Raw genomic sequence first — 27,537 nt, forward strand, 5'->3', positions numbered from 1 at the left:
ACTAAGAAGTTTCCAGCATGTTACCCCAATGACAGTGCATTTCTGTTGTGTGCCGAACAGTGGACTCTTCATGTTTATGATGTTTACTTTCAACACATCTTCAAGACGTGGGCACACTCCTTGCCATTTTATGGATAAGAAGTTTAGAATATAACGTGCTCCCCGCCAGTTTAATGGGTGACCCAGGATCTGAACCCCCAGAGTCTACTCCAGGGTCCATATCCTTAACCACAGCATTATCCTTCTTAACCACATTTTTGAAAATATGGTGGAATCTTCGATTTCAGTGACAATAACATCAACCGCTAACATTGACCACTTTGGCTTACCTTGCTAAGTCCAAGCCAGAACTAGCAGGAACAGAACCTCAGTTAGACATGTTATCTCTGTGTCTAGTACCACGCCCATCTCAACAGCCTCATGTCACTTCGTCTCTCTGGCCCCAGCACACGTGGTAACAAGGAGATGGATGGCTGCAAGAATAGAAGCCTGACAGCTCCAGCTCCAGACCAAGTAGGCATCCCCACCCGATACGACATCATCTTCCCCCCTCACCTGCCGCAAACCTACCGCATCAGTTGTCAACCCTAGTCTCGGAGTAACACTGAACTGTGGGTCCCAGGCATTCTTAGGCTTGTTAGTACAAACCAAACTCCCAACTGCAGAACCCAGGAGAGGTGCACCCCCAACTCAGCTTTTCTCTGCCTTCCATCCTCCGTCCTGTCTCCATCCGTCTTCTCCAAGCCTGTGACTCGGTGCTCGCTCCCTGAGGATGGCTCTGACCCCACAGCTGAGCAGAAGCCAGACATCAAAAGGACAGTTAAGCACCAACTAGATGCGGGAGCTTTCTGTGGCTCCTTGGAAGTCAGCAAACAACCCCCAGACCGACGGGGCCATTCGAAGCCAGCCCTCTCCTCTGGGCTGGGAACACGTACACTTGAGCTCCCCGGCACCACACCACACACACTGAAAAGTTACCGTGAAAAAGTAAAGGAGGCCAACACGTGCCACATGCCACCCCACATCCCGCTCAAACCAGTTCGGTGACACCTACGTTCCTCTCTATGTAATCAAATGACTAATCCCAGAGACAGACGCAGACAAGGCTGCCGGCGTCCACGCACACTGACAGCATCAGCCGGGCTCAGGCACGCAGGCTGCTCCGGGACCAAATCACAGCGTACAGTCGTGCTGGGAGGGGCCCGCTGGCCGTGCACAGGTCGCTCCTGGAACCGGGCAGGCACCTTCCCTCAGGCCACTCTAGCGTCCTGCAGAGGAAAACCACAAAAGACTTCCAAGCTTCATGAGTTAAAGTCTCCATTTTATTTATTTTTTTTACAAAAAATCCAACGTAAGACCATTGTGCTCATGACTGGAAAAGGGGTGGGGTGGATGGACATGGCATGAGTATCAGAGAGCTTCCCCCTTCAAACGCCAGCACTGCAAACAGGAGCTCCCCGAGCATACACACAGGCAGGCCGCTCCTGAGGAGACCAATCCTGCACGCCCAGCACACGGGCCCCGGCTTGAGGTGCAGGCCACACAGGCGGAGGACACGGCACAGGTGCAAAAGCCCAGAAAGGCCTGATGAGCACCTTGGGGGCTCCCCCTCATCTGGGTGCCTCTCAGTGAAGAGCAAAGTGGCCAGCTGGAGAGCAAAGACGCGCCGGGCCCTGGGAGCAAAGACAGCAACGGGGGTTCACGGGACAGCCGAGGAAGCCCACGTGCGCTGCAGGGCTGTCCCGTGCTCCAGGTGAGTCAATCAGGTGGTGCAGGTGACATCTGGGCTTCCCAAGGTGACCAATCGGCATCAAAGGCATTCGAAGCCTGGACCGGGGCCTCTACCTAACCCACCTTGCAAAAAGCAGCGGCCATTCTCCAGGAGAACTAACCAAGCCTCCGAAAGCTCTCGCCACCCTCCCTCTCACCATGAGGAGCGTCCTTCACGAACGTGGCCAGTGTCCATCAGAGACTGCTGTCTGGAGTCCTTCAAGTCAGTGTCCTGTTCAGGTCCAAGTAGTGCCACCCTCGTCTGTGCTCAGACATCACCAACCCCCCTACAGTGCCCTGTGACGTCATCCACAGCCTCAGAGTACCAGTTGCTCTGGATCTGCCGCCAGTGCTCAGGGACCCCGCGCTCTGGCTCCAGTGCAGGGGATCCTGACACAGCTCCTTTCTCATCAGGCCCGCTCAGAGGCAGTCTAGGAGCTCCTCACATTAAGAGAGCCAGGATAAAAATAGCAGCCACATTTATAGCTCAAAACACCACACTCTTTGGCTTCCCAAAGGGAAGAAGGCTACTGCTAAAAAGAATAAAGTCCAAGGTCAAAGAAGGGGGAGTTAGAAAGTTAGGAAGCAGGGGGTCTGGACCCCTTCGCTGGGCTGCTGAGCAGCAGAGCTCAATTTCCTAGGTAGCTGCCTCAGCAGGGGAACCACAGGAAGATGCCAGTGGGAATGTCCGGAGGACGGAGCCCTGGTCCTGTCCACCGACAGGGAGAGTCCCTTAGGTCAAGCGGCCCTACAGGTGGGTGTTACCCACAGGACAGAGCCTGGCTTCAAAATGATACTTGAAGAGAACCCATCTGGGGCAGGCAGGTCAGAGGAGGATGTGCCCCCTGGACACAGGAGCACAGGATGTCAAGGTCAGGGGAAGACGGAGCTGGCTTAAGGCATGTACGTGCCCAGGACAAGGCTGAGCCTTTGTTCAGTCAGTTGTGGGGAACCTCCTAGATTCGACTTCAGTGGAGGAAAGTGGGGACCAGAAATACGGTAGAGGCCACGGGCTAAATCCCTGCCAACAGCCACTAACGCCCTCTTTGGTTCCCCTACTGCTGCCACCACCCCCCAAAAAAAAAAAAAAAAAATTAGCTTACTTTTATTTCAGCCCAGGAAATAGAAATTTAAACCCAGAGCGGAACGTGGTAATGTGGGGTGTGAAGGCCTGTTTCAGGCTGGATTTGAGCTTAACCTAACAAATCCTATCCTCCCACCATTCTGACACATACCAAACCTCAGGGGGTCCCGGAACCAACCCGGCGTGAGGGATCCAATAACTATAGGATGTGGGTCCAGACAGGGGTCGGGGAAGGTGAATTTCACCAAGGTATTATCCCAAGGCAGGTGCCTTGCTGTGACTCCCCGGCCAGCCGGGTGGGGATCAAAGGATGCTCGTTTGCTCTGCGGCAGAGAGTAGGCCGACCTGCAACCACTCAGACCACACCTGAAGTGCAGCCCACCAGGCTTCTGTTCTCGTACATGAGAGAACCTGCAGGAAAGTCTGTAGCCAAAGCACAACATGTCTTTCAAAGGCGGGTCGAACAAGAAGAGCCATTTGGGGGTCTGTCTGCAGGTCTCGGTCCTTCCTCAGTCTTCTCTCCCAAACAGGGGGTAGGGAGAGAGCTGGGCTGAGAACCCAGACAGCACGACCCAGCGGGGAGTCCTCAAACCCACCAAGTCCTGCACAGGGAGGCTCCACTGCCCCCAAAGGTGCAGATCCCCATACCTCGAGCTACAGAGCCCTGGTTGGCAACAGGTCTTATCTTGGGCAAGGCCCTGTAACAGGGCCACGCCCAGCCCTTTCTTGTTTCTGCACACAGATAGATGCCCCTGGGGAGGACGGAGATGATCTGTAAAGATGAGCCAGATACCAGAAGGCCAGGATCCATCTCCACCAAAATACAGACCACCGTGGTACGTCCCTCACTTTGTGAGATGGGCAGAAATGCCAAACTCCCCCTCAAATATATATATATATATGTATATGTGAGTGTGTGTGCATACATACATATACACGCACATGTATATACACATATATGTGTATATATATACACATTATATAAATAAGCCTTGAATGGCAAATCTGAAACTTTCTTTTTAAATAATAATAGTAGTTGTTAGTGAATTAAAAACCACAAACCAGCTGCCCTGGGCTTATGAACTGTGTGAGTGACTCTCCAGAGTCCCTGTGGCCCTCAGTGTAAGCTATCACCAGTGCCCTGTGTAGGGAGCCCTGGTGTCCTGGGACCAGGGCTCCGGCCAGTGTGGCTGATTTCAAGAGCAAGGCAGCTCTGTCCCTCCCACTCTCCCTGCCGGCTCTCCCAGCAGAGGGTCTGGGCCACCCACCCAGTGGGCATCCCTGAGGTCCGTCCACGTCTAGGGACCTCAGGAGCTGCCTCCCTCACTCTGCTCATCCTCTCCCATATGCGCAACGCCCCTAGATGAACTTGAAGCACTTGGTCTTGTCGTGGGGCAGGCGGGTCTTGAAGAGCACAGAGTCCACGCGGAACTGTGTGTACAGCAGGGGCATATAGCCGTACACCTTGACAAAGAAGTTGATACACTTGTGCCGCTCGTGAAAGTGGGAATCGTCGTGTGACAGAGCCTGAGGGCATCCTGGGCATCGGAAAGTCCACCGTGACGTCACCTGGGAGCGGGGAAGAAAGAGCACAAAGTGAGAACCACAGGTGCTGAGACAGAGACCCCAGAGCTTAACCAACCGATGCCTCCTCTTCCACGGTGACGACACCGAGTCGATGGCTACACTCACTCAGAGCAAGTCGGGAGCCAGAGCCCAGGGCTCTCTTCCTGCCACGGACAGATCTACATTATTATTAAGGACACACTTCCAAACGGCCTATACGTAACCAATATCAAAAGCCTTGAGGTGTTCGGTGGTGCTTATCTCAGTAACACTACTTCTACTATTTATCTTGGCTGCACAGCAAGATGTAGGTATAAAGTTGTTCATCAGTGTTTTTAATAGGAAACTACTGGAAAACTACCCATCAAAAGGGGATAGATAAATCATTATAAAATACTACATGTCCATTAAAAAAGATGTTTAAGAAAGTTATATTTAAAGACATGGAAAAGTGGTCATATTATAGTTAGTGGTTATTATGATGATGAAATTCCAAGCAATTAGAAAAGTATGAAGAATAATACAACAGCTTCACTATCAACAACATGGCAGATTAAATAACATAAACCCCCCCTGAGCACAGAATCCCTGAAAAGGCAGGATGAAATACAGAAACCGTCTCTTTAAATATATTGGCTGAGCTTATAATGAAATAAGTCAAGTCCTCAGAAGCCAAAGTAATGAAAAGGCCTGAATCCAGCAAGACAGCCAGGAGCTCAGGTTTTCATGAGGCTGGAGCGCCCACAGTCAGGAAATCAGATTGGAGACTTTTTGAAACCCTGGGACCCAGTGGAAGGCCACAAGGGCAGGAGGCAGCCCTGCAGAGAGAGGCGGTGAAGCAGCATTTCCTTCTCAGTCTGAGCTCTAAGTGGAGGAGGAAACATCCCCTCTGAGAAGCTGACAACCAGAAGCCGGCCCTCACACAGCTGAGGCTAGAATTATAACCCCCTGTGTGTCCTGAAAAGCCCCAACATGCTAATTTAGCTTAAATAGGTCTCAAGGAGGTAGTAAGCCAAGGCACATGGAAGAAGCAAGTACAAATCCTCTCAGACTCAGGCTCAAAGAAGTGCTATAAGCAAAACCCCAAAGAATATGACCTCACAATCAAAAGTCACAAAAAAGGGGATGAGTCGCATGAAGGAGACTGCAGAAAGAAACAATAGAACCAGACCCCAAAACACTGCAAAACAGCAGAAATATCAGATAGGGACGGTAACAGTAAGTGTGTATCATATGTACAATAAAATTCTGAAAGATTACTCAAGGTTTGATGGAAGAAACAGGGACTATCAAAAAAGTCCTTGTGGATATGAAAAAGAACCAAATAGGGACTTCCCTGGCGGTCCAGTGGTTAAGACTCTGCACTTCCCATGCAAGAGGCGCAGGTTCAATCCCTGGTCGGGGAAATAAGATCCCATATGCCGCATGGCACTGCTAAAAGAAAAAAATTAAAAAGAAAAGAAAGAACCAAATAGGACAACAGAATTGAAAAGTATATTAAACTTACTGTGGTCATCACCTCATGATGGTTTGTAACAAATCGTTATGTTGTACACCTTAAACTTATAAAGTGCTGTGCGTCAATTACATCTCAATAAAACTGGGGGGAAATAAGTATACTGAATTAACTCAGATACTCAATGGATGGGTGAAGAGAAAATTAGTGACGAAAAGTATACTACAATTATTACCCAGAATGGAAAATATTGAAAAAAAGCTTTAAAGAAATATGAAAGCAAGATTAAGAGACATGGAAAGAGATACTGTATGATTCCATTTATATAAAGTTCAAAACTGATCCTGGAGCAGAAGACAGCCATCATTCTGGCAGCTGAGCACGCCTTCCTGCTCTGAGCCTCGCCCCAGCCTCCGGGGCCCAGCACATGCTCTGCCCTGCCCGCCCCCTGCTGCAGGCGCTCAGCCTCAGGTTCTGAGCCCCAGCAGAGAGCCTCCGCCTCCGGGGTTTCCACTCCGTCGCTCCAGGCTGGGAGGGTTAGGCCGGGGAAGTGAGGGCAGATGCGGAAAGCAGGGAGGAGTGCAGAGTCGGGGCCAGGGCAGCAGAGACTACGGCAGAGCACGCCCCACCCCGACACCCTCCCCTGTCTCCTTCTGTGCCGGGCACTAAATGGTGCTTTGGAATCTTTTACCTGTTGTGCCCAGTTCTGCTCAAGCCCACTTGAGGAACATGTTTTGTATTTATCCTTGTTTACCAAAGACCAAACACTGGCTTGGAGGCAGTCTCACTCCCCTGCCTCTCCAGTTAGTGAGAATCTGCGCGTAGATTGGTCTAGGCTTTTTATGTGTCTCAGCCACAGAGGAACTAAACCTCTGAGCTCTCCCTGGTCCAGCGATCCCTGCCAGGTGTAGGACCTTTGTAGAGAGCGCTCCTCTTCTAAGGGCTCATCGGGGAGCAGGTGTAACTTGTCTGGCCTCATTCCACGTGTGTAGTCTGTGCCCTGGACCTGGACCAGTTACGCCGTCAGCAGGGAGATGCTCGGGCTCCAGCCAGCCTTGCTACCCCAGAATATCATGGAACGTGTTCCGAGAATATGGGGACTAAGAGTTCCCAACCCCAGGCCTGAGGGCGCAGCTTGCTCTCACGCGGCTCTGTGTTGTATTCTATGTTATTTTGCTACCTGATCATTCTAGTTTAAAAAAAAAAAAGACTCAGCAAAAATTATGGAAATCTGAATAAAGGATAAACCCTGGTAATATAAAATGTATCAATATTGATTCATTAATTGGGACAAATGTACCATACTAATGTAAGATGTTAATAATAGGGGAAACTATATGGGGGTATACGGGAATTCTGCACTGTCTTCGTAACTTCTATTTTAATATCAAGAGTTTATTTTAAAGGTAAGCCATAGTGTTTAGGATACATACTTAGGTGATAAAAGTGTAAAGAAAAACAACAATGAAGTGGATACCATTAAAGACATGACAGTAACTGTATTCATCTCCTAGGGCTGTTGTAACAAACTACCACAAATTCAGTGACTTAAGAAACCAGAAATTTACTCTCTCACAGCTCTGGAGGCTGGAAGTCTGAAGTCAAGGTGTCAGCTGGGCATCCTCTCTCTGAAGGCTGTAGGAAACAGCCTGCTCCATGCCCTTCTCTTAGTGCCTGCACTGCCACAGCCCTTGGGCTTCCCTGGCTTGTAGATGATGCCCCATCATCACACAGCACTCTCCCCTCAAGTGTCTGTGCCTCTGTGTCTCTTCTTACAAGGACATCAGTCATCATGGACTGAGGGCCCACTGTACTCTACTATGACTTCATCTCAACTTGATTATATCTGCAAAGACCCTATTGCCAAATAAAGTCACATTCACACGTTAACAGGGGTTAGGACTTAAACATATCTTTTGGCGGGTCACAATAAACAGCCTGCCCTCTGGCCTCAAAAATTTTATGTCCTTCCTCGATGCAAAATACATTCATCCAGCATCTCTTAAAACTCTTAACCCATTCCAGGATCAACACTAAGTCCAAAATCTCATCCAAATACAATCAACTCAGTCCCAAATCTCTTTTAAATCGTCTATATTGGATATGGTTAAGACTGTGGATATGGTCCATCCTGGGATAAAATTCCTCTCTATCTGTGGACACGTGAAACCTAGAGGACAATTATCTATCTCAAAAATGCAACGGTGGGACAGGCATAAGATAGACATTCTATTTCAAAAGAGAGAAACAGGGAAGAAAAAGAGGCCATGCATCCCGAACAAGTCAAAACCTCAGCAGGGCAAGTCCCCTTAGGTTTCAAGGCACGAGAGCAACCCTCTCTGTCCTCCTGGACTGGGGGCGCAGCAGCCCTCAGGAGGTGGCCCCGCCCTCCGGAGCCAAGGGGGTGTGGTCCTGTCTCTGGGCCACTGGTGACCGCAGCAGCCCCACCAGCCTCTGAGCCATTCTTCCCATCACCTGAAGCGAGTAACACATTCTCAGCCAACTAGCTCTATCGGCCCACTTCCTGCTGGTAGAATCCCAGGAGTTCCTTCTTTCAGTTCACCCTGTCTCTGTCCCCTTCGGCTCAAGCTCGTAGTGGTCTTGATTTCTGGAAGCTGGAAGTCAGAAATCGAGGTGTTGGCAGGACCACGTGCTGCTCTGTGAGGGGCCCAGGAGGAATCGGTTCTACGCCTTTCTCTTTGGGGTTCCTTGGCTCACACATCACTCGCATCTCTGCCTCACGTCACATGGGGTTCTCCCTGTGTGTGTGCCTCTGGGTCTCTTCACCTCTCGTAACAGGACACCAGCCATACAATTAAGGGCTCACCCTACTCCAGTCTGACTTCGTTTCAACTTGACTGCGTTTGCAAAGACCCTATTTACAGTTAAGATTACATACACAAGTACTGGGATTAGGACTCAAACATATCTTTCTTTTTTTTTTTTGGCGGGGGGAGACACAATTCAACCCACAACAGTGATTAAAACTGGGGCTGAGGAAGGAGGTTGAGATTGGGAAGGGGCATGCAGGAGCTTCTGGGGTCCCGACACCCCATGTTAAATGGGTTGTTTTATAATAATTAAGCTGTGCACTTAAATTTTATGCCTTTTTCTATATGAGCATTATATTTTACAACTTAGAAGTTTGAAAAAAATAAAATGAAGAAACAAGCAACCTGAAAATTTTTATAATCATTAAAGAAATTGAATCTATAGTTTAGTACCCTCCTACAAAAGACATGCAAAGCCCCAAAAGATGTCAAAGGGTGAGTTCTACCAAGCCTCCTAGAAAACACAATCCCAATTGTGCACAAACTCTTCCATAAAATAGAAAAAAAGGGGAACTTGCCCCAAACTCATATAATGAGACTAATTACAATTTTCATACCAAAACCAGAAATAAATAATACTAGAAAGGAACTTCCCTGGTAGAGCAGTGGTTAAGAATCCGCCTGCCAATGCAGGGGACACAGGTTTGATCCATGGTCCAGGAAGATCCCACATGCCGCAGAGCAACGAAGCCCGTGCACCACAACTACTGAGCCTGCACTGTAGAGCCCGCGAGCCACAACTACTGAGCCCATGTGCCACAATTACTGAAGCCCGTGCACCTAGAACCCGTGCTCCACAACGAGAAGCAACCACAATGAGAAGCCCACGCACCGCAACAAAGAGTAGCCCCCCACTTGCCGCAACTAGGGAAAGCCCACGCACAGCAACGAAGACCCAATGCAACCAAAAATAAATAAATTAATTTTAAAAAATAATAATAATACTAGAAAGGAAAAATCACAGGCTCACTCATGAACACGAATTCAAGTAATCCAAACAAAATACCAGAAAACCAAATCCAGAAATTTATAAAAAGAGTTGTGACCAAATGTGTTTATCCAAAGAAAGCATGAATGTCAACACAAGGGATTAAAGATAAAACACATGACTGTATCAATGGATAATAGGAAATGTACTCAATAAAATTAAAGAGTCATTCACAATAAAGATCCTTAACTAATAAGGAACAGGAAGAAACTTCAATAAGCTAAAATGTAGAGCAAGCACCACACCTAACAGCACACTATCTGAAGCATCCCTTTAAAATCACGAATAAAACCACGATGCCCGTCATCACTATTTCTATTCAATACTGTACTAGAGGTCCTGGCTACTATAAAAAATAAAATAAAATGGCTTATGAGGATTGGAAAGGAAAAAACAAAACAGTTCTTTGCATGAGGGATATATGACGGTCAACACAGAAAACCCATATCAATCAACAAAAATTTTTAAATGGAGTTTTAGCAAGTTTCCTAGATAAAAGAAACAAATAGTTCTATAACGATGAAAGAAAATGTAACGTTTGGAAAATACCATTTAAAATATCAACAAAATATACAGAATACCTAGAAACAAGTCTAACAAAAGATGTTCAGAGACCTCTGTTGCAAAATTATTGTGGAACTTTATAGCCTGGGGATTATATAATATTCGATAATTTTTAAAAGATATCAATTTTCCCCATTTCACCTACAGATTCAATTCCTATCAAAATCCCAACTCTGTGTGTGTCTGTCTGTCTTGCCAAGCTAATGATTCCAAAATTTATGTGGGAGGAGAAAGGGCCAACAATAGGCAAGACACTCTTGAAATACAGGGTTAGGTTAAAGAGGATTTGTCCTAGCAGATAAAAAAATAATAATTCTAAAGATATGACAATTAATGTGATTTTGGCACATGAACAAACTGGACCAACAGACCAGAATAAAAGAATCCTTAAACAGATCCATGTACACACAGACATTTGAACAATGACAGACCAGCACTGCAGATCACTGGGTATGGATGAACTAAGTATGCAATAAAAACTGCTTAGGAGACAAAAATGAAATTGGGACCCTATCTCACATTATACACAAAAATCACTTCCACATGGATTAATGATTTAAATACAACAGGGCAAAACCTAAAACTTTTAGAAGAGTATGGGGGAGACTTTGGGACAATGAACATGAATAAACTATAGTTACAAGCATCAACACTGACTAAGCTCACAAACAGACTGAGTTTTTTAAAAGCTAAATGCAGAGGAATGCTTATAGTTTGATTTCATTTACATAAAGCTTAAAAATGCCGATCATTTAGAGATGAATACGCATATGGTAAAAGCCTTTTTTTAAGGGAGGAGGGGAAGGGGATTTTTAAAACAAAACTCAGGATAGCAATTATCTATGGAAGGAAGAAGCAGGCTGGGATTATGGAGGTACATGTACAATGGATGGGTATTTAAAATATTACACGTTATTTTCAGTATCATTTTTATTCCACGGGTCTTTGTTTAAAGACGGTATATATTTAAAGAATCATATGACTATATATGTATGAAACACATGCTACTAGTTTAAAATACAGAAATGAAATGTTATGCTTAAAAAAGGGGAAGAATGTAACAAACAAGCAAACCCACCAGTTGTGTCAAATATTGACACTTTGCCCTATTTGTTTCAGATTACATATATATTTTTCTTCCTTTTTTTTTTTTTAAGAAACAAAACATTACAAATAAGAGTTATTCCTTGTGCCACCCTCCCTCCTTCCTTTCCTCTCCTGCTAGGTCATGGGGAACATGACCTTTAATTATACTTGATAAAATCAAACTTTCTTCAGAACAGATATCCCAATGTACACACCCACCAGCTCTGTACAGTATCTGCAATTTTAACACATCCTTACTAACATCTGTTACTATCACTTTCATTTCTGCCCATTTGATGTGTATAAACTATACCCCATTGTTTTACCTTACACTTCCCTAATTATTACAGAAGTTGAGCATCTTTCCACATGTTTATTAGTCATCTAGGTTTCTACTTCATTGAACTACTTTTTTACAAACTAAATGAATCAATTGAGTAGTCTTTTTTTCTCATTTGGAAATTCTTTCTCTGAGTATTAATTCTTTGTCATTTATCAGCATTGTAAATGTCCCAGTCTGTGGACATAGAGGTTTGCTGAACAAAGTTTTGAATTTTAATATATTCAAACCAATCAATCTTTTCCTCTATATTTTGCACTTTTCATCTCTCTTTGTCTATGATCACAAAAATACTTCTGTACTTTTTGTTAGAAGTGTTAAAGCTTGCATTCACATTTGGTTGATTAACCTATCTGGAATTTACTTTGCGTATGGTATGATGACATGTATTTGTTTCATACAGAAAACCAATTATCCCAGCATTCATTTGCAGATGCCACCTTTATCACGTAGCAAGTTTCCGCACAGGCGTGGGTCTGTGTCTAGACTCTGCTTTGTGCCACTGATTTATCTGTCAACCCCTGTGCCAATATCACCTTGTCCTAATTATGTATTTTATTACCATGTCATGGTTTCTGACAAGGCAAATCCACATCTTCTTCACTGGTGTCTTGGCTATTCTGGTCCTTTGCCTTTCGATACAAGTTTGAGGATCTGTGTGTCAAGTTTCACTCCAAGCCAAATTAAACCAAATAAAGTATCCTAACAGGATTCTGATTAGAGTTACACTGACATTTTAGACTTGGGGAGAACTGCTCTCCTGATGATATGAATGTGGATGTGGTCTCTATCTCCATTTATTTAGTGGGTAACCTTATCTTACTACTGACTTCAATGGGGATCTTCTAAACTTTCACGATTCAGCATAATGTTTGCTGTAGTATTCAGGTTTTCAATAAATTCTGGAAATTCTCGTATTTTTCAACTGCCCCTCCCACTTTCTCTCTACTCTTCCCTTCCTGGTTTTATGTTACACCTTCTCCTTACAGCCTCCATGTCTCTCTTTTTCTAATTAATTTGTTTATTTATTTATTTATTTATTTTTGGCTGTGTTAGGTGTTCATTGCTGCTCTAGTTGCAGTGAGCAGGGGCTACTCTTGGTTGCGGTGCACGGGCTTCTCATTGCAGTGGCTTCTCTCATTGCAGAGCACAGGCTCTAGGCACACGGGCTTCAGTAGTTGTGGCATGTGGGCTTAGTAGTTGTGGCTCGCGGGCTCTAGAGCGCAGGCTCAGTAGTTGTGGCGCACGGGCTTAGTTGCTCCATGGCATGTGGGATCTTCCCGGACCAGGGCTCAAATCCGTGTCCCCTGCATTGGCAGGTGGACTCTTAACCACTGTGCCACCAGGGAAGCCCCTCCATGTCTCTTAACCTTTCTTATTTTCCATCTCTTTATATCTCTGTAATACTTCCTTGGAAATTTCTTCACATTTATCTTCTAGGTCATTAATTTTGTCTTCAGCTAAGTCTTATCTTTTTATCCCATTCACAGAGATTTTCATTTTAATAACTATAATTTTCATTTCCAGTTGTTCTATTTAGGTCTTTCAAACCTGTTTGTTCTGTTTTCTTTCTGAATGTCCGTCTTTTCCTGAATAATTTTAAAATTATTATTACTACTATAAATTGAGAAAAACATTAAAATTGAATGGCCCATCCTGTTCATTATAGCTGAAGAATAATCCTCACACACAGCCAATATCAGCCATCAGAAGCCAGGTCTCTAGAGTTGAAACTGAGGAGTGATCATGATCACAGGCCAGGCTCCAAGGGACACACCTCAGAGACAAAACTGAGGGAGTCACAACCCCCAGAGGTCCCTTCACAGGACCCCACCGGTCCCCTTCCTTCACCCTCCCACCCATCGGCAGCTCTCTAGAGCTCTTCCAGTTTACAATGAGTCACTTACTACTATTCCCACCAGCTTTCACTGAAGCAGGAGACGGATGTCAAGGCAAACAGCATCTATGTCCAGTACTCTACTTTGTTCTCCCTGTATCTAAAAATCTTCCTCCTCATCTCAGACGCCAGCATACAACCTCAGGGGGAATAGTCCCTTAACCTGCAAATGACTCCACTTTGGCACAAAAAAGTTATTTTATACTGTTGTTTTCACTGAAGCAGTGGTTTCCAAATAAACATTTTTAATCATGTAACCCATCAGTAAAAAATTTTGAGATTGCAACCCCAGTGTGTGTATTTAAAATATATATATATATATAAATATTTATATATTACATAATAAAACATACAAAAAATTAAGAGGAATAAAGTAACAACTGTAAGTTGAAGCTTGACTATTTTTTACACGGGAACATTCCAGGTAATTTTAGTCTAAGAGAAGTTATGCTTAGTAACAGTAAGGAAAATCATTAATAGATGTTGAGAACTTACTCAACATTAATATTAAGATGCTTACCTATGCGTCCTCTCTCTACTTCCTTATCCCCTAAGCCAGCCATCTATCTTCTCAATGCTTTATGAATTTTTAATCCTTTATTCTGAATGAAGCCTATTTACATTCTAGATCTTTTCCTCCTCAAAAAGATAACAGTACATTATTCAAAGCAATAATATGAAATTAACTCCCTGTTTATTCAGTCAATATTGTTAAGATATTAACATTATTGAAAGAATACTGCTATCATATAAAAGTCATGCCTTCCTAATTATAACAAGGGAGGGGACAGTGACAATTTGAAGTATTTAAAGCAAAAAAAAATTACTATTTTATAACATAAAATAGTACATATACCTGATAAAATTAGGTAAGTTAATGAAAATATTCAGCTTCAACTGGTTCTATAATATGAAGTAAATAACTGGACTCAAAATTTGAGGGAATTAACTCAGAATTTGAAGACAGGCTCAACTTATTGAGCCTTTCATTTTAAAAAGTCATCCTAATCTTCAACTGTTCTTATATTTCCATAAGATCAAGAAAATTCAGAGGTTACTTACTTTTCAAGTTTTCACTTGGGAAGAATTATGTATACCATGTGCAAATTATTTCCATCTCACTCTCTACACTGAAGAGATGTTTGATGAAACACTGGCCTAATAATATAACAAACACGCTTCCATGAAGATGAAAAATGCACCATGTCTGTGAGTGCGTCAAGTGACTGATGATATTATTAGGTACCTAATCCCTCAGATACTTTAAATTTTCATGGATAATGTTTTCTGATCTACTAGGGAGGTATAAATAGAAAGCATACGTCTTGGCTGGAGTCCAGTCCCTGGCTACACAAGAAAGGATAAATAAGGAATAGAAAACTGCACTAGTCATTAACCTCTAAGACCCTTGCCTCCCTACCTTAAAGTTTACAAAGAAGTGTGCTTTTCATTGTTTAATATCAGATCTACCACTATACCTGGAAAACATGCTATTTTTATATAAAAAATACTATCATCATTCACAGTTTTAAAAAACACATAATCTGGGCTTCCCTGGTGGCGCAGTGGCTGGGAGTCCGCCTGCCGATGCAGGGGACCACGGATTCGTGCCCCGGTCCGGGAAGATCCCACATGCCGCAGAGCGGCTGGGCCCGTGAGCCATGGCCGCTGAGCCTGTGCGTCCGGAGCCTGTGCTCCGCAACGGGAGAGGCCACAACGGTGAGAGGCCCGCGTACCGCAATAAAAAAATAAAAAAAAACCACAATCTGGTGCATCATTTTGCTAATTCTTCTTCTTTTGTGAGGCTTTAGCAGAAGGCTAAGGAGTCGAAGAAACTATGGGGTAATTCAGGAGTTAAGTTATAACCCTGAGCCATACTAGTGGTTACTTGGTCTAGAACTTACTTTCAAAATGTAAGAACAATGAAATATGCACCCAATTATTATTTACTCATTGGACTAATGATATCCATGGAGGTAAACTTACTATTTTATAAAATTAAATAATACACTTTTTGACATTAACCTAAGGATATCAGCTGTGAATCCACAGCATAAACACTGACAGAGCCTAGTCATAAATACTATTAATTTGAATGGACAGATTCTCTAGTATTAATTGTTACAAGGCCTTTACCAGGCCTACCCTAACCCTCACCAGGGGACCTTTCACTTGTCTGAATCTGCAGTAATGACAGAGAGGGTGATGGAACTGGTCCTTCTGTGCACTGAGTATGAAATTGGTTATATTATGGTCAAATCTATTCACCAACTCAAAGACAAAAAACAGAACTCAAATTTCTAGAATTTTGAGGGTACTTTTGCTTTTGTGCAAATACCTTATAAAGTACTTATGTGCCAGGCACTATTCTTAAAGCTTTACACACCTTAACTGAGAAGTTCTTAAACTGTGTGTGCCATGGACACCGCTGCCACTCTGGTTTGGCAGTCTGGTGAAGCCTGTGCACTCCTCAAATGCTTTTAAATGCATAAAATACATGAGATTACAAAGGAAACAAGTTATACTGAAATATAGAAACGTGTGCACTCTTTTATTATTTTATCTTAAGTGAACAAGATCTACGGTAAAGTTAATAACTACCATAATTTCAAAGCAGTAATGAACATAAACAATACTTTGAGATGTGGCAACAAATGTAACATGATACGAAAATACCTATGAGTTCTGCTGGTGACAGATCACGGTTACTGCAAATACTCTTATGAATTATAGCCTGTTTCATAGCTGATAAAAAGGATAAATTCCAGTTTGAGATTAGTGAAAATTAAAGATGTAATATTTTTCCCATTCAAGTTCCAAACCCTCTGATTTCTATCCATTTACGCCTAGGAAGTGAAGAGCCCCTGTATGAACAGCTCAATTAACCCTAAGACGATCTTATTTAGTTGGTGGCGTCATCGTCCCCATTTTATGGATGAGGACTCTGAGGTACGGTTGTTACCCACCGCACAACTACAAAATAAGTGAATTAAGTACACGTGTGCCCCCAGTCCCGTAAGTGAGAGGACCTCACCTTGATGGGGGGTTTCCGAGTGATGTGGGAGACGAGGAAGTTCATGGCGATGTCCTCACAGTTGATGTATTCGTCTACCATATCTCGGATGGCCTGGGGCATCACGTAAGAATACAGGTAGGCATAATACTGTCGGGTAGAAACAGAATCACATACTTTGTCAGAGGCCACAGTTCTTTAGCTTTCAGCAAAAATATGCTCGGAAGGAAGGGTGTTGTGGTGGGAGGTGGGGTATGGCAATCGCTGAGAAGCGCCACTGGCATTTAGGGAGTCGGGTCCAGGGATGCTAAACACCCTGCAAGGCAGACCTTCTGCAGTGAAGAATCAGCCCGTCCAAATTGCCCTTATCACCCCCTTGGAGAATCAAAACGTCCTGTAATCTCCTTGGTACCATAGTGATTCTGCAACAATATAAAGATTTATCAAATTAGGTGGGACACTAGTTCAGCTGAACAACCTTCTCTCTCTCTGACAAAGGCAATAAGGGATACGCAAGGGGGAAAGCCTGGTTATCTTCTCAGACCTCAATAAGTCACTGAGCCATGAGACATCCGATCCCTCCGTGCCTCGCTTCTCACTATTGGCACCGGCTACCCCCTGCTCCAAGCCACCATCACCTCTGGCCCACATTATTCATACAGTCCCCTAAACAGCCTCCCTGCTGCCATATTTTCCTCCCTACAGTCCATTCTCAGCACAGCAGAGCAATCGTGTTAAAACACAAGTCCAGGGCTTCCCTGGTGGCGCAGTGGTTGAGATTCCGCCTGCCAATGCAGGGGACACGGATTTGTGCCCCGGTCCGGGAAGATCCCACATGCCGCGGAGCGGCTGGGCCCATGAGTCATGGCCGCTGAGCCTGCGCATCCGGATCCCGTGCTCCGCAACGGGAGAGGCCACAACAGTGAGAAGCCCATGTACCGCAAAAAAACAAAACAAAAAAACACACAAGTCCAACTGAGCTCATCTCTCCTTTACTCCAAACCCCTGAAAGGCTTCTCATCTCACTCAGAGTAAAAGCCTAAGTTCTTAAAATGCCCTGCAAGGCCCACAGAATGGTTTGTGCTAGCTCAAACCTGCCAGTGAATGTCGACTGCTAAATTTTCAGGGGTTTTGTGGGACTATTTAAGAATTTTGTGAGCTTGTTATGAAAAGTAGCCATTAAAAATATAATTACATATACTTAAAATTAAATAAGTTATACTAAAAGTTACAGTAAAAGCCAATAAATACCTAAAGCTCATCATTTATTAGTTAATTAATACATTTTACAATTATTTATTACATTTACTGTCATCTTTTTTTTGTTTTTTAATTGTTTGGTCGTGCCTCATGGCATGTGGGATCCTAGTTCCCTAACTAGGGATCAAACCCGTGCCCCCTGCAGTCGAAGTGCAGAGTCTTAACCACTGTACTGCCAGGGATGTCGCACATTAACTGTCATCTTGAGGCTGTTTATGTCTATCATATCTGTATGGTGAAAATACTATATAACTGGCATGGACCTGCCCATCTCTTCCAAACACCATGTTCATTGACTCATACTGATAACTTGAACTCGGCCATGGTAAGAATATTTACACCACAGAAATGGGCAAATGCCATAAAACAGCAAATGTTAATGGTGATGTGTTGCAATATGCTGACGATGAATAGGTGAGGTGCCTAATAAAACCGTACTACCTTAAATAGTAGAATCTATATAGCGAAATAATCATAAAATTTTTGTACCAAAGAGTGGTTTGCTGGTTATCTTGTGGCAAAGTACTTAAGAGATGGTGAACTTAAAAGATGAATTACACATTTTTCTTTTACAAAAAGACAGGTGATTAAAATCTGTGTACCCTTTAAATGGCCAGTGACTGTCATCAGTAGGCTAATGAGAATATTCATTAATTGAATACAATCCATATCTTTATCAAGGGAAATGTGACACTATAAAAGAAAAAAGAAAGAACTGACTTAAAAATATATGGAGAAAGCATTATGAAAACAAATGTTTAGAAGTATTGCCACTATTATGTGATTTTTTCATGCCAAAAATCATTTTTAAAATATAGAAAAACTTTTGTAACCTGTTTAAAAATCTTCTAAATGAAAAGTTTCAGTGAATTTAGAACCTACTCTAAAATATAAAAATGTAACATCTTCTCATTAGTTTGCTAAAAAAAACTGAACGCATCGTAAAAGATGGAAATTCTAGTCCAATTTCAACAAAATGCTACCAAATTGGTGGATAAGTATCACAACTTAGGAAGCATGGCAATAAGGTATTTCTTCCAGGGGCAGTGATTAAAACCAAGTATCAGAAATATGCTTAATTTTGGATATATATACACTACCAAATGTAAAATAGATAGCTAGTGAGAAGCAGCTGCATAGCACACGGAGATCAGCTCGGTGCTTTACGTCCACCTAGAGGAGTGGGATAGGGAGGATGGGAGGGAGACGCAAGAGGGAGGAGATATGGGGATATATGTATACATATAGCTGATTCACTTTGTTATACAGCAGAAACTAACACACCATTGTAAAGCAATTATACTCCAACAAAGATGTTAAATTAAAAAAATACATGCTTAATTTAGAAATAGACCTCTGAGTTGCCATAATACACAGTGTCGAATCAAGATTTTCAAAAATAATAAAGCATCTTCAATCATATTGCTTTCACTAAAATTTAAGCATTTAGTGAGAATATTACTGTGAAACTCTTTCATCTTTATCTCAACCTTATAAAAATTTCTGTAAGTACAGTAGTATGCATATTATAATTTATAAATAAATATATACATTTGTAAGATACCAAAGTATTTTACTGATAGGCACTTAGGATAAAAAAAAAAAAAACAACTTGATTGCTCTAGATTAGGGATGACCAACTTAGTTGCTTTCAAGGGCCAAACAAGGAAGGCAAATAAATAATAGACATGTTAAAGAAACGGCTGTAAGAAAAATACAGTCACGGGACAAGTAAGCACACACGTGTCCTCCTCCAGGGAACGGTGGCTATGCAGCTCCAGCCAGCTGGTGCCAGGCAGGAACCCTGCTCCAGTATGACCTGATCTCCGTTTTCATTGAGGTCCAGATCTTTTTGTAAAATTCTCTGATTTTTAAAACCTGGCAGTGTATGGGAAATCACCAGGGGGCTAAATAAACATCTGTAACCACAGAAGGCTTCAGGGCAGCTAGTTTGTAAACCTTGCCCTAGATTTTCAAAGAGAAAAAAAAAAAAAAAACCTAAGGGGTTTTTTTTGTTTTTTTTTTTGTTTTTTTTTGCGGTACGGGGGCCTCTCACTGTTGTGGCCTCTCCCGTTGCAGAGCACAGGCTCCGGACGCACAGGCTCCGTGGCCATGGCTCACCGGCCCAGCCGCTCCACGGCATGTGGGATCTTCCCGGACCGGGGCACGAACCCGTGTCCCCTGCATCGGCAGGCGGACTCTCAACCACTGCGCCACCAGGGAAGCCCCAAACCTAAGTTTTATTAAGTCAATTATTTATTACTTAAAAGTAAAGGGATCTGGGACTTCCCTGGCGGTCCAGTGGTTAAAACTCTGTGCTTCCACTGCAGGGGTTGCGGATTCGATCCCTGGTTGGGGAACTAAGATCCCGCAAGCTGCGCAGCGTGGCCAAAAAAAAAAAGTAAAGGGATCTGACTATTGTCATCTTTAAAGAGCAAGCAGAGATTTGATAAGCTAGACTTTCCAGAAGACAAGTAAATTCTCACGGTGTGAGTATGCACTGCTAAAACTGGGGGCTCTTTCTCAAATGACCAGTGTGAAAATACATGACTCCTAGTGAGGTGTGGTTTCTCAGCCCGATGCTTTCTAATTCTACTCACAGCCCAACCAAAGCCCACAAGTTTGGAAAATAATCATGAGAGCCAAGTTCAAGAATGGGATGAGCATAGCAGCTTCACACATTAAATTTTAAAAAGAAAAAAAAAAAGCGAGAGTGTAATGACCTCTTAAGGCTGGTTCAAAATGCTCCCGGTAAGATGACTTTTAAGGTAAAACTGAGGAGACTTGCAAGATGCCACCTCTGAAATGTGAAATATATGAGGGACCAAAGATTTGAAGGTGGGGTGCGGGGAGAGATAATCAGCTTTTTGGGGAAAAGTTCAGCTTGAAGTACCAGAGGGACATACAGGGGATGTCCTGAAAACAATTAAATACACGAGTAAAGCTCTCAAGGAAAGGCCTTGGCTGGAATATAAGGACGGAAATCACCAGCTTACGGATGCTAAGAAAAGCCACAAGACATTGAGAGTACAAGAGAACTTTTAAGGAAAACACAAAGTAAGAAGAGCACTAGATAGCTATATATAAAATAATGAACAAGGACCTACTGTATAGCACAGGGAACTCTAACTCTGTATTACAGTATTCTGTAATAAACTATATGGGAAAAGAATCTGAAAAAAAATAGATATATGTGTATGTATAACTGAATCACTTTGCTGTACACCTGAAACTAAAACATTGTAAATCAACTTACGCCAATATAAAATAAAAATTAAATTAAAAAAAGAAGAGCGCTAGACAGAAGCAGAACCCTGTGATACTTCAACAATTACAGGGAGACAGTGCGCTGGATGGGTCTTCCAGGAGGGCATGGAGCGGAGATCAGCGTGATGGGCCAGGTGCTAACATCTCTGATGACCATGAAGGGATGATTAGTAGGAGGCTGGCAGATGGAGCAATAAGACAGACACCATGAACCTCAAATGAGATTTTACATGACAGGTGAGAAGTAACTGTCTAGAAGTGTCACCACTAAGCAGTGCAAGTGGTTCTCTACACCTTGCTCCAAAGTACAAATCGGGGGAAATGAGTAGCTTCAATCACTGGCCCTGGAAGGAATAAAAGGAAAGCACTGTCCTCGGAGACAAGTCAGGTTTCAATCAGATCAAGGAGATGGAGGAGGTGCGCTGTGAAGTGGGGGGTGGAGGCAGTTTGGCGATCTCAAAACAGGGGTTCTTCAGAACCCAGAGGGAGGACTTGGGAGGGAAGGTATAGTGCAGCACTAACCAACAGAAATATACTGAGAGTCACAATTGTCATTTTAAATTTTCTAGTAGCCACGTTTTTAAGAAATAAAAAGAAACAGTAAAATTAATTAGTAATATATTTTATTTAACCCAGTGTATCCAAAATAATTGCACTTTCACATACAATCAATATAAAAACTTACTGAGATAGTTTACACTCTTTCTTTCACGCTAAGTTTTCAAAGTCTGCTGCGTACTTTATACGTGGAGCACATCTCAACACTGACTAGTCATATTTCAAGTGCCCAGTAGCCACATGTGGCCAGTGGCTACTTTACAGAACAGATGACAAGTAGAGGGAAGATGAGTCAGGAGCAAGAAAACAGAACAGTTTAGCGACAACAGTATAGGAGAGGAGTAATGACTGGAAGGATTTGCACAGTGAATTTTCAACGAAAACCAGGATGTGAGGCAACATGAAAATTAAAAGCTCTAAGGAATCAACTAGAACTTGCAGAGTCCCAACAGACAGAGGTTTGTGGTGGGGCTTGGGATAGAGGTGGTTGAGTCAGCAGAGGGCCAGGTTCAGCCTTCTGTTGACCAGGTCATGTCTGGAATGGTTGTGGGGAAACTGGACAACATTTTGGCCCAATGCCCTCAATTTTACAGAGGGAGAGCCAGTGCCCGGGAAGATATACTGATTTTCCTATTGACCTATGTGCAATTATACAGGCAGCCTTCTCATCCGGACTTTTTATTCTAGCGTTGCTCTAATCATCTTGATCACTGTCTTTAAAAACAGAAATAACTTAATTCTAGCAGAGAAGGGATATATAAGAAGCGCTAGCAGAGCTAACTTTAAAGCAGCATTTCACTGCCCCACAAAGGCTCAACTCCTACCAAGTTTGTGTCAATCCTACCAGCTTTTTCTTACCTTGTGGAAGAAGGCAGCACCTGTCAGCACCATGGACAGCTCACAGGAGTAGTTGGAGTTGTAGAGCCAGGACTGATGAGGGATGTCCCACGCATGGTAACGGCCAGGGAAACCCACAATGCGGTCCCGTGCTTCTCTCCACACCCTCAAAAAACACAAGTATATGCACACTCCTGAGTACAAAGCTCTAAGGTTATCAGAAACGTTTAAAATTATTGCCTCTATTTTGCAGACTCTGACTCTTTGGGCTGTTACTTCTTTTAAAAAAAAAAAAAAAACAACTGTATATACCATATCAATCACAAGATAAAAAGGATAAAAACAAACAGTGTCAGGAATTCCCTCCAGTCCAGTGATTGGGACTCCGTGCTTTCACTGCTGAGGGTGCAGGTTCAATACCTGGTTGGGGAACTAAGATCCCACAAGCCACGTGGCCATAAAAAAATAAACAAACAGTGTCACCCACAGCTTCCTTAGTAAGTACCTGTTTATTGATCCTCTAACTTCTGGCAGCCAGCATCTCTCCAGCCCTTATAGAAGGAAAAAGTTGGAATAACACAGAAAGGATCTAAGGATCTAAGGGTCTAAGGCATTAAAGGTCTCCAGAATGGGATAAGTATAGCAATCTGCTAAGAAGCAGGAAAAAGATGATTTTTATATCTATTTATTTTTAATCTTATTTAATTTCTAAAACGGTTTATTTTTAATGTGTATGACATATTAGGACTTGTATATAATTTATGTGTATTGCATACTTAACTTCTCTTTTACTGAGCGGGTACACTATAAAAAAAAGCTTAGAGGGGAATTCCCTGGTGGTCCAGTGGATAAGACTGTGTGCTTCCACTGCAGAGGACTGGGGTTGGATCCCTGGTTGGGGAACTAGGATCCCACATGCCGCACGGCACGGCCAGAAGAAAAAAAAAAAAAAAAGCTTAGAGACCACTGGTCTAAATAGGAGACTGCTGCCTGGAGTTAGGTGCAACAGTCTTAATTCCTGATTTGAGCAGAGCTCAGGTAGAAACCTACAGCATGAAAAGAAGTGGTCTACAGAACCATACAAATGAAAGACTTCATAAATGCAAGAAATAAATTGAGAATTCAACGTTTCCAGGATAAACCTTTATAACATCCTCAAATTTATAGGTAAGGTACAACAAATAAAATCAGTTTCACAGGCTAAAATCATAGAGCTGAAAGCACTTATGTTCCACAGCACCCTACATGCTTGCAGAAGTGCTTCGGGGGTCCCATAAACAATAGACCATCACACCTCCCCACTCCACCTCAGCCCAACGGTGATTTAAACTGCCTAAGAAACTCCTTCATCACTCGTGGAACTTCAACTCCTAAAACACGTAAGATTTCAGGTCAAAAGAGTTCCTCTCCTATTAAGTTTGAAAGCGACTAATCTAGTCCAACAGATGAGACACTACAACTTCTATCACAACTTCGCAGCTGTCTAAATGGGCTTTCTGCCACATCCCACCCAAATCCCTACCTCTGTCCCGATTTATCTCCTAAAACTGACTCCCAATTACTAACCTAAAAAGCTCTAAGATGTTTTAATAATACATTTTGACATTTACAGAATGTAAGGATTGCTAATAAATACCAATGGCATATCCAAATGCTATATCAATACTCCTAAAGATACTGATCTCTTCAAATGCTTATCGATCCTACTAGTCCCGAAATATCAGCAGAAGAAAGAATGTGAAACACTATTTTAATTATCAGATTTGGCTGATTTAAGTCAATATATACAGTTTTTAATAAGGTAGACTATCCTTTGCTACATGATATCAAAAGGCAACATATCCAATTTGTTAAAGGCTGTCGATGCCCAACTAGGTATTAATTATGTTAAATAATAAGGAAAAAATCAGCATGGAAGCACAAGCACCAGACAAATACAAGTAAAGGCTCAAGTCCTTGGGATGAGGCATCAGGACTTTCAGATAGTAAGGTCTCAGTGGAATCGGAAAGTTAGGCATGTTAAAATATCAATTATAAATAATGCTATCAATTTAAGTATAAAAGTGTTACACATAACCAGTTCCTTAACATTATATTCAAATTATGCTACATTAAGTATTTTCAACCTATGTGCAGTATCATAGATCATGCTTTGGTATGTATACCTTATCCTCTTTTTTTTTTTTTTTTTTTTTGGCTGTACCATGCGGCTTGTGGAATCTCAGTTCCCTGACCAGGAACTGAGGGCCCCGGCAGTGAAAGTGTGGAATCCGGACCACCAGACCACCAGGGAACTCCCAGTACACCTTATCTTTAATGAATTAATTTTTTAACTGTGTTAATGTTCCAATTACCTACAAAATATGTTGGGGAAAAATTTTCAAAGGTAATTCTATAGCTCAAACTTAAAGAAAATTCACTGGATAAATTCAACTTTGCCAAATAACTAAAGAGAAATTTTAAAATAATGAAATCAAGATACTATTCCACTGAAGAATGTGAGTCACGACTAACGTTCTTCTGTTAACATTTCAGATTTACATACTATCACCTTTGAAATAAGTGCATCAATTCAACCTTCTCATGGCACAAACTGTGGCCCATCATTTCCATATTAATATAGTCAAGTTAAAAAAAACCTGACAACTCAAATATTTACATTATTTTAAATAACGATGATTTCTTTTTCTTGCAATCCTATGAGACTCAAAACGATTTAATAAGTTACCTGAATGAAGCAAAAGGTCATGTTACTGCTAATATTTAATTTAAAACTGATTTTTCTGATCTTCAAAACTTAGGCAAATGGTTTTGAATATAGATCAGTATATTAAAGATATTGAGTACATTAAAGTAATATGGACTACGTCACACAAAGAGACAGGCTCATCCTTCTTGGTTATATTTCCATGTTTCTCCCTCTGGTTCATTAAGAACCAAATGATTTGAAATGTAGTAAGAAAATAAAGGGTAAAATCAACTAATAATCAAAAAATGTATTTAAAAAATAAGGTGAGATTTTGCTTCCTGACCATCTAAAACAATAGTCTTTTCCAAATCCCATGTTTCTATGATATTATGTAAGCCTTTTCCTCCTGTCTAAAATAAAATATTAAGGAATGTGTACCAAACCATGGTGAAGGAAAAAGGTTTTGATTAGCTCCCTTTGGAAGAGAAACCTCAAAGCAGAGCAATGGCAAACAGAGAAAAAGATCAATATCAGATCCAGTGGTGGAATTAAAAAATTCTGGGCCAAGATGACAGAGATACTTGGATCCAGGAAGAGAGACCTACCTTCCAGTCCACAACCCCATCCCTCCTCATACAGCTTACACTATCACCTTTTTTGAAAATAAAGTTTACTGAGACATAAATCACATACCATAAAACTCACTAGCTTAAAAGTGTACGACTCACTGGGTTTTAGTATATTCACAGAGCTATGCAACCATCACCACTACCTCATTTCAGAATATTTTCATCACCCCAAAAAGAAACTCCATAACCATTAGCAGTCCCTCCCCATTTTCCCCCTCCCCATCCCATGGCAACCACTAATCTACTTTCTGTCTCCACAGATTTGCTTGTTGTGGACATTTCATATAAATGGACTCATATATTATGTGACTAGCTTATTTTACTTAGCCTGTTTTCAAGGTTCACCCATGCTGTAGCAGGTTCACCCTTGAACTTCATTCCTTTTTGTTGCCAAATAATATTCCATTGTATGCATATACCACGGTTTGTTTATCCATTCATCAGTTGATGGACATTTGGGCTGTTTATAGTTTTTTTTGACAACTGATTTTTTTGGTGTGTGGCAAAATGTATGTAACATAAAATTTACCATTTTAATCATTTTCAAGTGTACAGTTCGATGGCATTAAGTATATTCACACTGTTGTATGATCATCAATCTCCAGAATTTCTTCACCTTCCCAGCCTGAAACTCTGACCCACTGAACACTAACTCGGCATTCTTGCCCTCCTCCAGCCCCAGGCAGCCACCACCTACTTTCTGTCTCTATGAATCTGACTACTCTGGATGCCTCATGTAAGTAGAATCATATTTAGACTCATTGACTCTTATAAATAATGCTGCTACGAACATTCATGTACTGCTTCTGTACAGACATAAGTTTTCAGTTCTCTTGGCTCTCTTTATCTGTCCCTTAAGAACATACCTGTTTCCTTCCTTGCTGTGTAAGCTGAAGTTTGCCAAGATCCATATTATCTTTTGCCAGAGGGAGAATTTCTATTTATTTATTTGTTTAAAATCAAAGTGCAGTTGATTTACAAGTGATTCAGTTATACATATATATATATATATTATTTTTCAGATTCTTTTCCATTATAGGTTATTACAAGATATTGAATATACTTCCCCATGCTATATAGTAGGTCCTCGTTATCTATTTTATATATAATAGTGTATATCTTTTCATCCCAAATTCCTAATTTATCCCTCCCCCCACTTTCCCCTTTGGTAACCATAAGATTGTTTTCTATGTCTGTGAGTTTATTTCTGTTTTGTAAGTAAATTCACTTGCATCATTTTTTTAGATTCCACATATAAGTGATATCATGTTATTTGCCTTTCTCTGTCTTGCTTCACTAAGTATGATAATCTCTAGGTCCAACAAGGTTGCAGCAAATGGCATTATTTCATTCTTTTCTTATGGCTGAGTAGTATTCCATTGTATATACATATACCACAGCTTCTTTCTCCATTTATCTGTTGATGGACACTTAGGCTGCTTCCATGTCTTGGCTACTGTAAATAGTGCTGCAATGAACATTGGGGTGCATTTATCTTTTTGAAAAGGGGACCCTCCTACACTGTTGGTGGGAATGTAAATTGGTGCAGCCACTATGGAGAACAGTATGGAGGTTCCTTAAAAGTCTAATCTGGAAAAGATGAAAACTCTAATTCGAAAACAAAGTTTTTAGATCAAAGGATGCCCAAACAAATGAGAACAGAGTCAGGACAATAAAAGGTTTAGAAGTCGAGCCAGAGATA

The 27,537-nt window shown here is 42.1% G+C and overlaps 1 protein-coding gene across 6 annotated transcripts in view; it reads right to left on the reverse strand.

The window, feature by feature from the left end:
• Positions 1-1,320: 1,320 nt before the first annotated feature.
• The window catches only part of EXTL3 (exostosin like glycosyltransferase 3), a 123,274-nt gene continuing 97,057 nt past the window's right edge, over positions 1,321-27,537 (reverse strand). For 5 of the 6 annotated variants that reach the window (XM_033429837.2, XM_049710746.1, XM_004270710.4 and 2 more), the window contains 3 exons: positions 22,539-22,683; positions 16,617-16,745; positions 1,321-4,423 (listed from right to left, as the gene is read on the reverse strand). In XM_033429837.2, the coding sequence (XP_033285728.1) occupies positions 4,214-4,423; positions 16,617-16,745; positions 22,539-22,683 (484 nt within the window). In that variant the 3' untranslated portion in view covers positions 1,321-4,213. Of the gene's footprint in view, positions 4,424-15,968; positions 16,060-16,616; positions 16,746-22,538; positions 22,684-27,537 lie in introns of all 6 variants that reach the window. The other variant, XM_033429838.2, reaches the window with a different exon arrangement.

The sequence above is a fragment of the Orcinus orca genome, chromosome 6 (genome assembly GCF_937001465.1).
Source record: "Orcinus orca chromosome 6, mOrcOrc1.1, whole genome shotgun sequence".
In the NCBI taxonomy this organism is placed as follows: Eukaryota; Metazoa; Chordata; class Mammalia; order Artiodactyla; family Delphinidae; genus Orcinus; species Orcinus orca.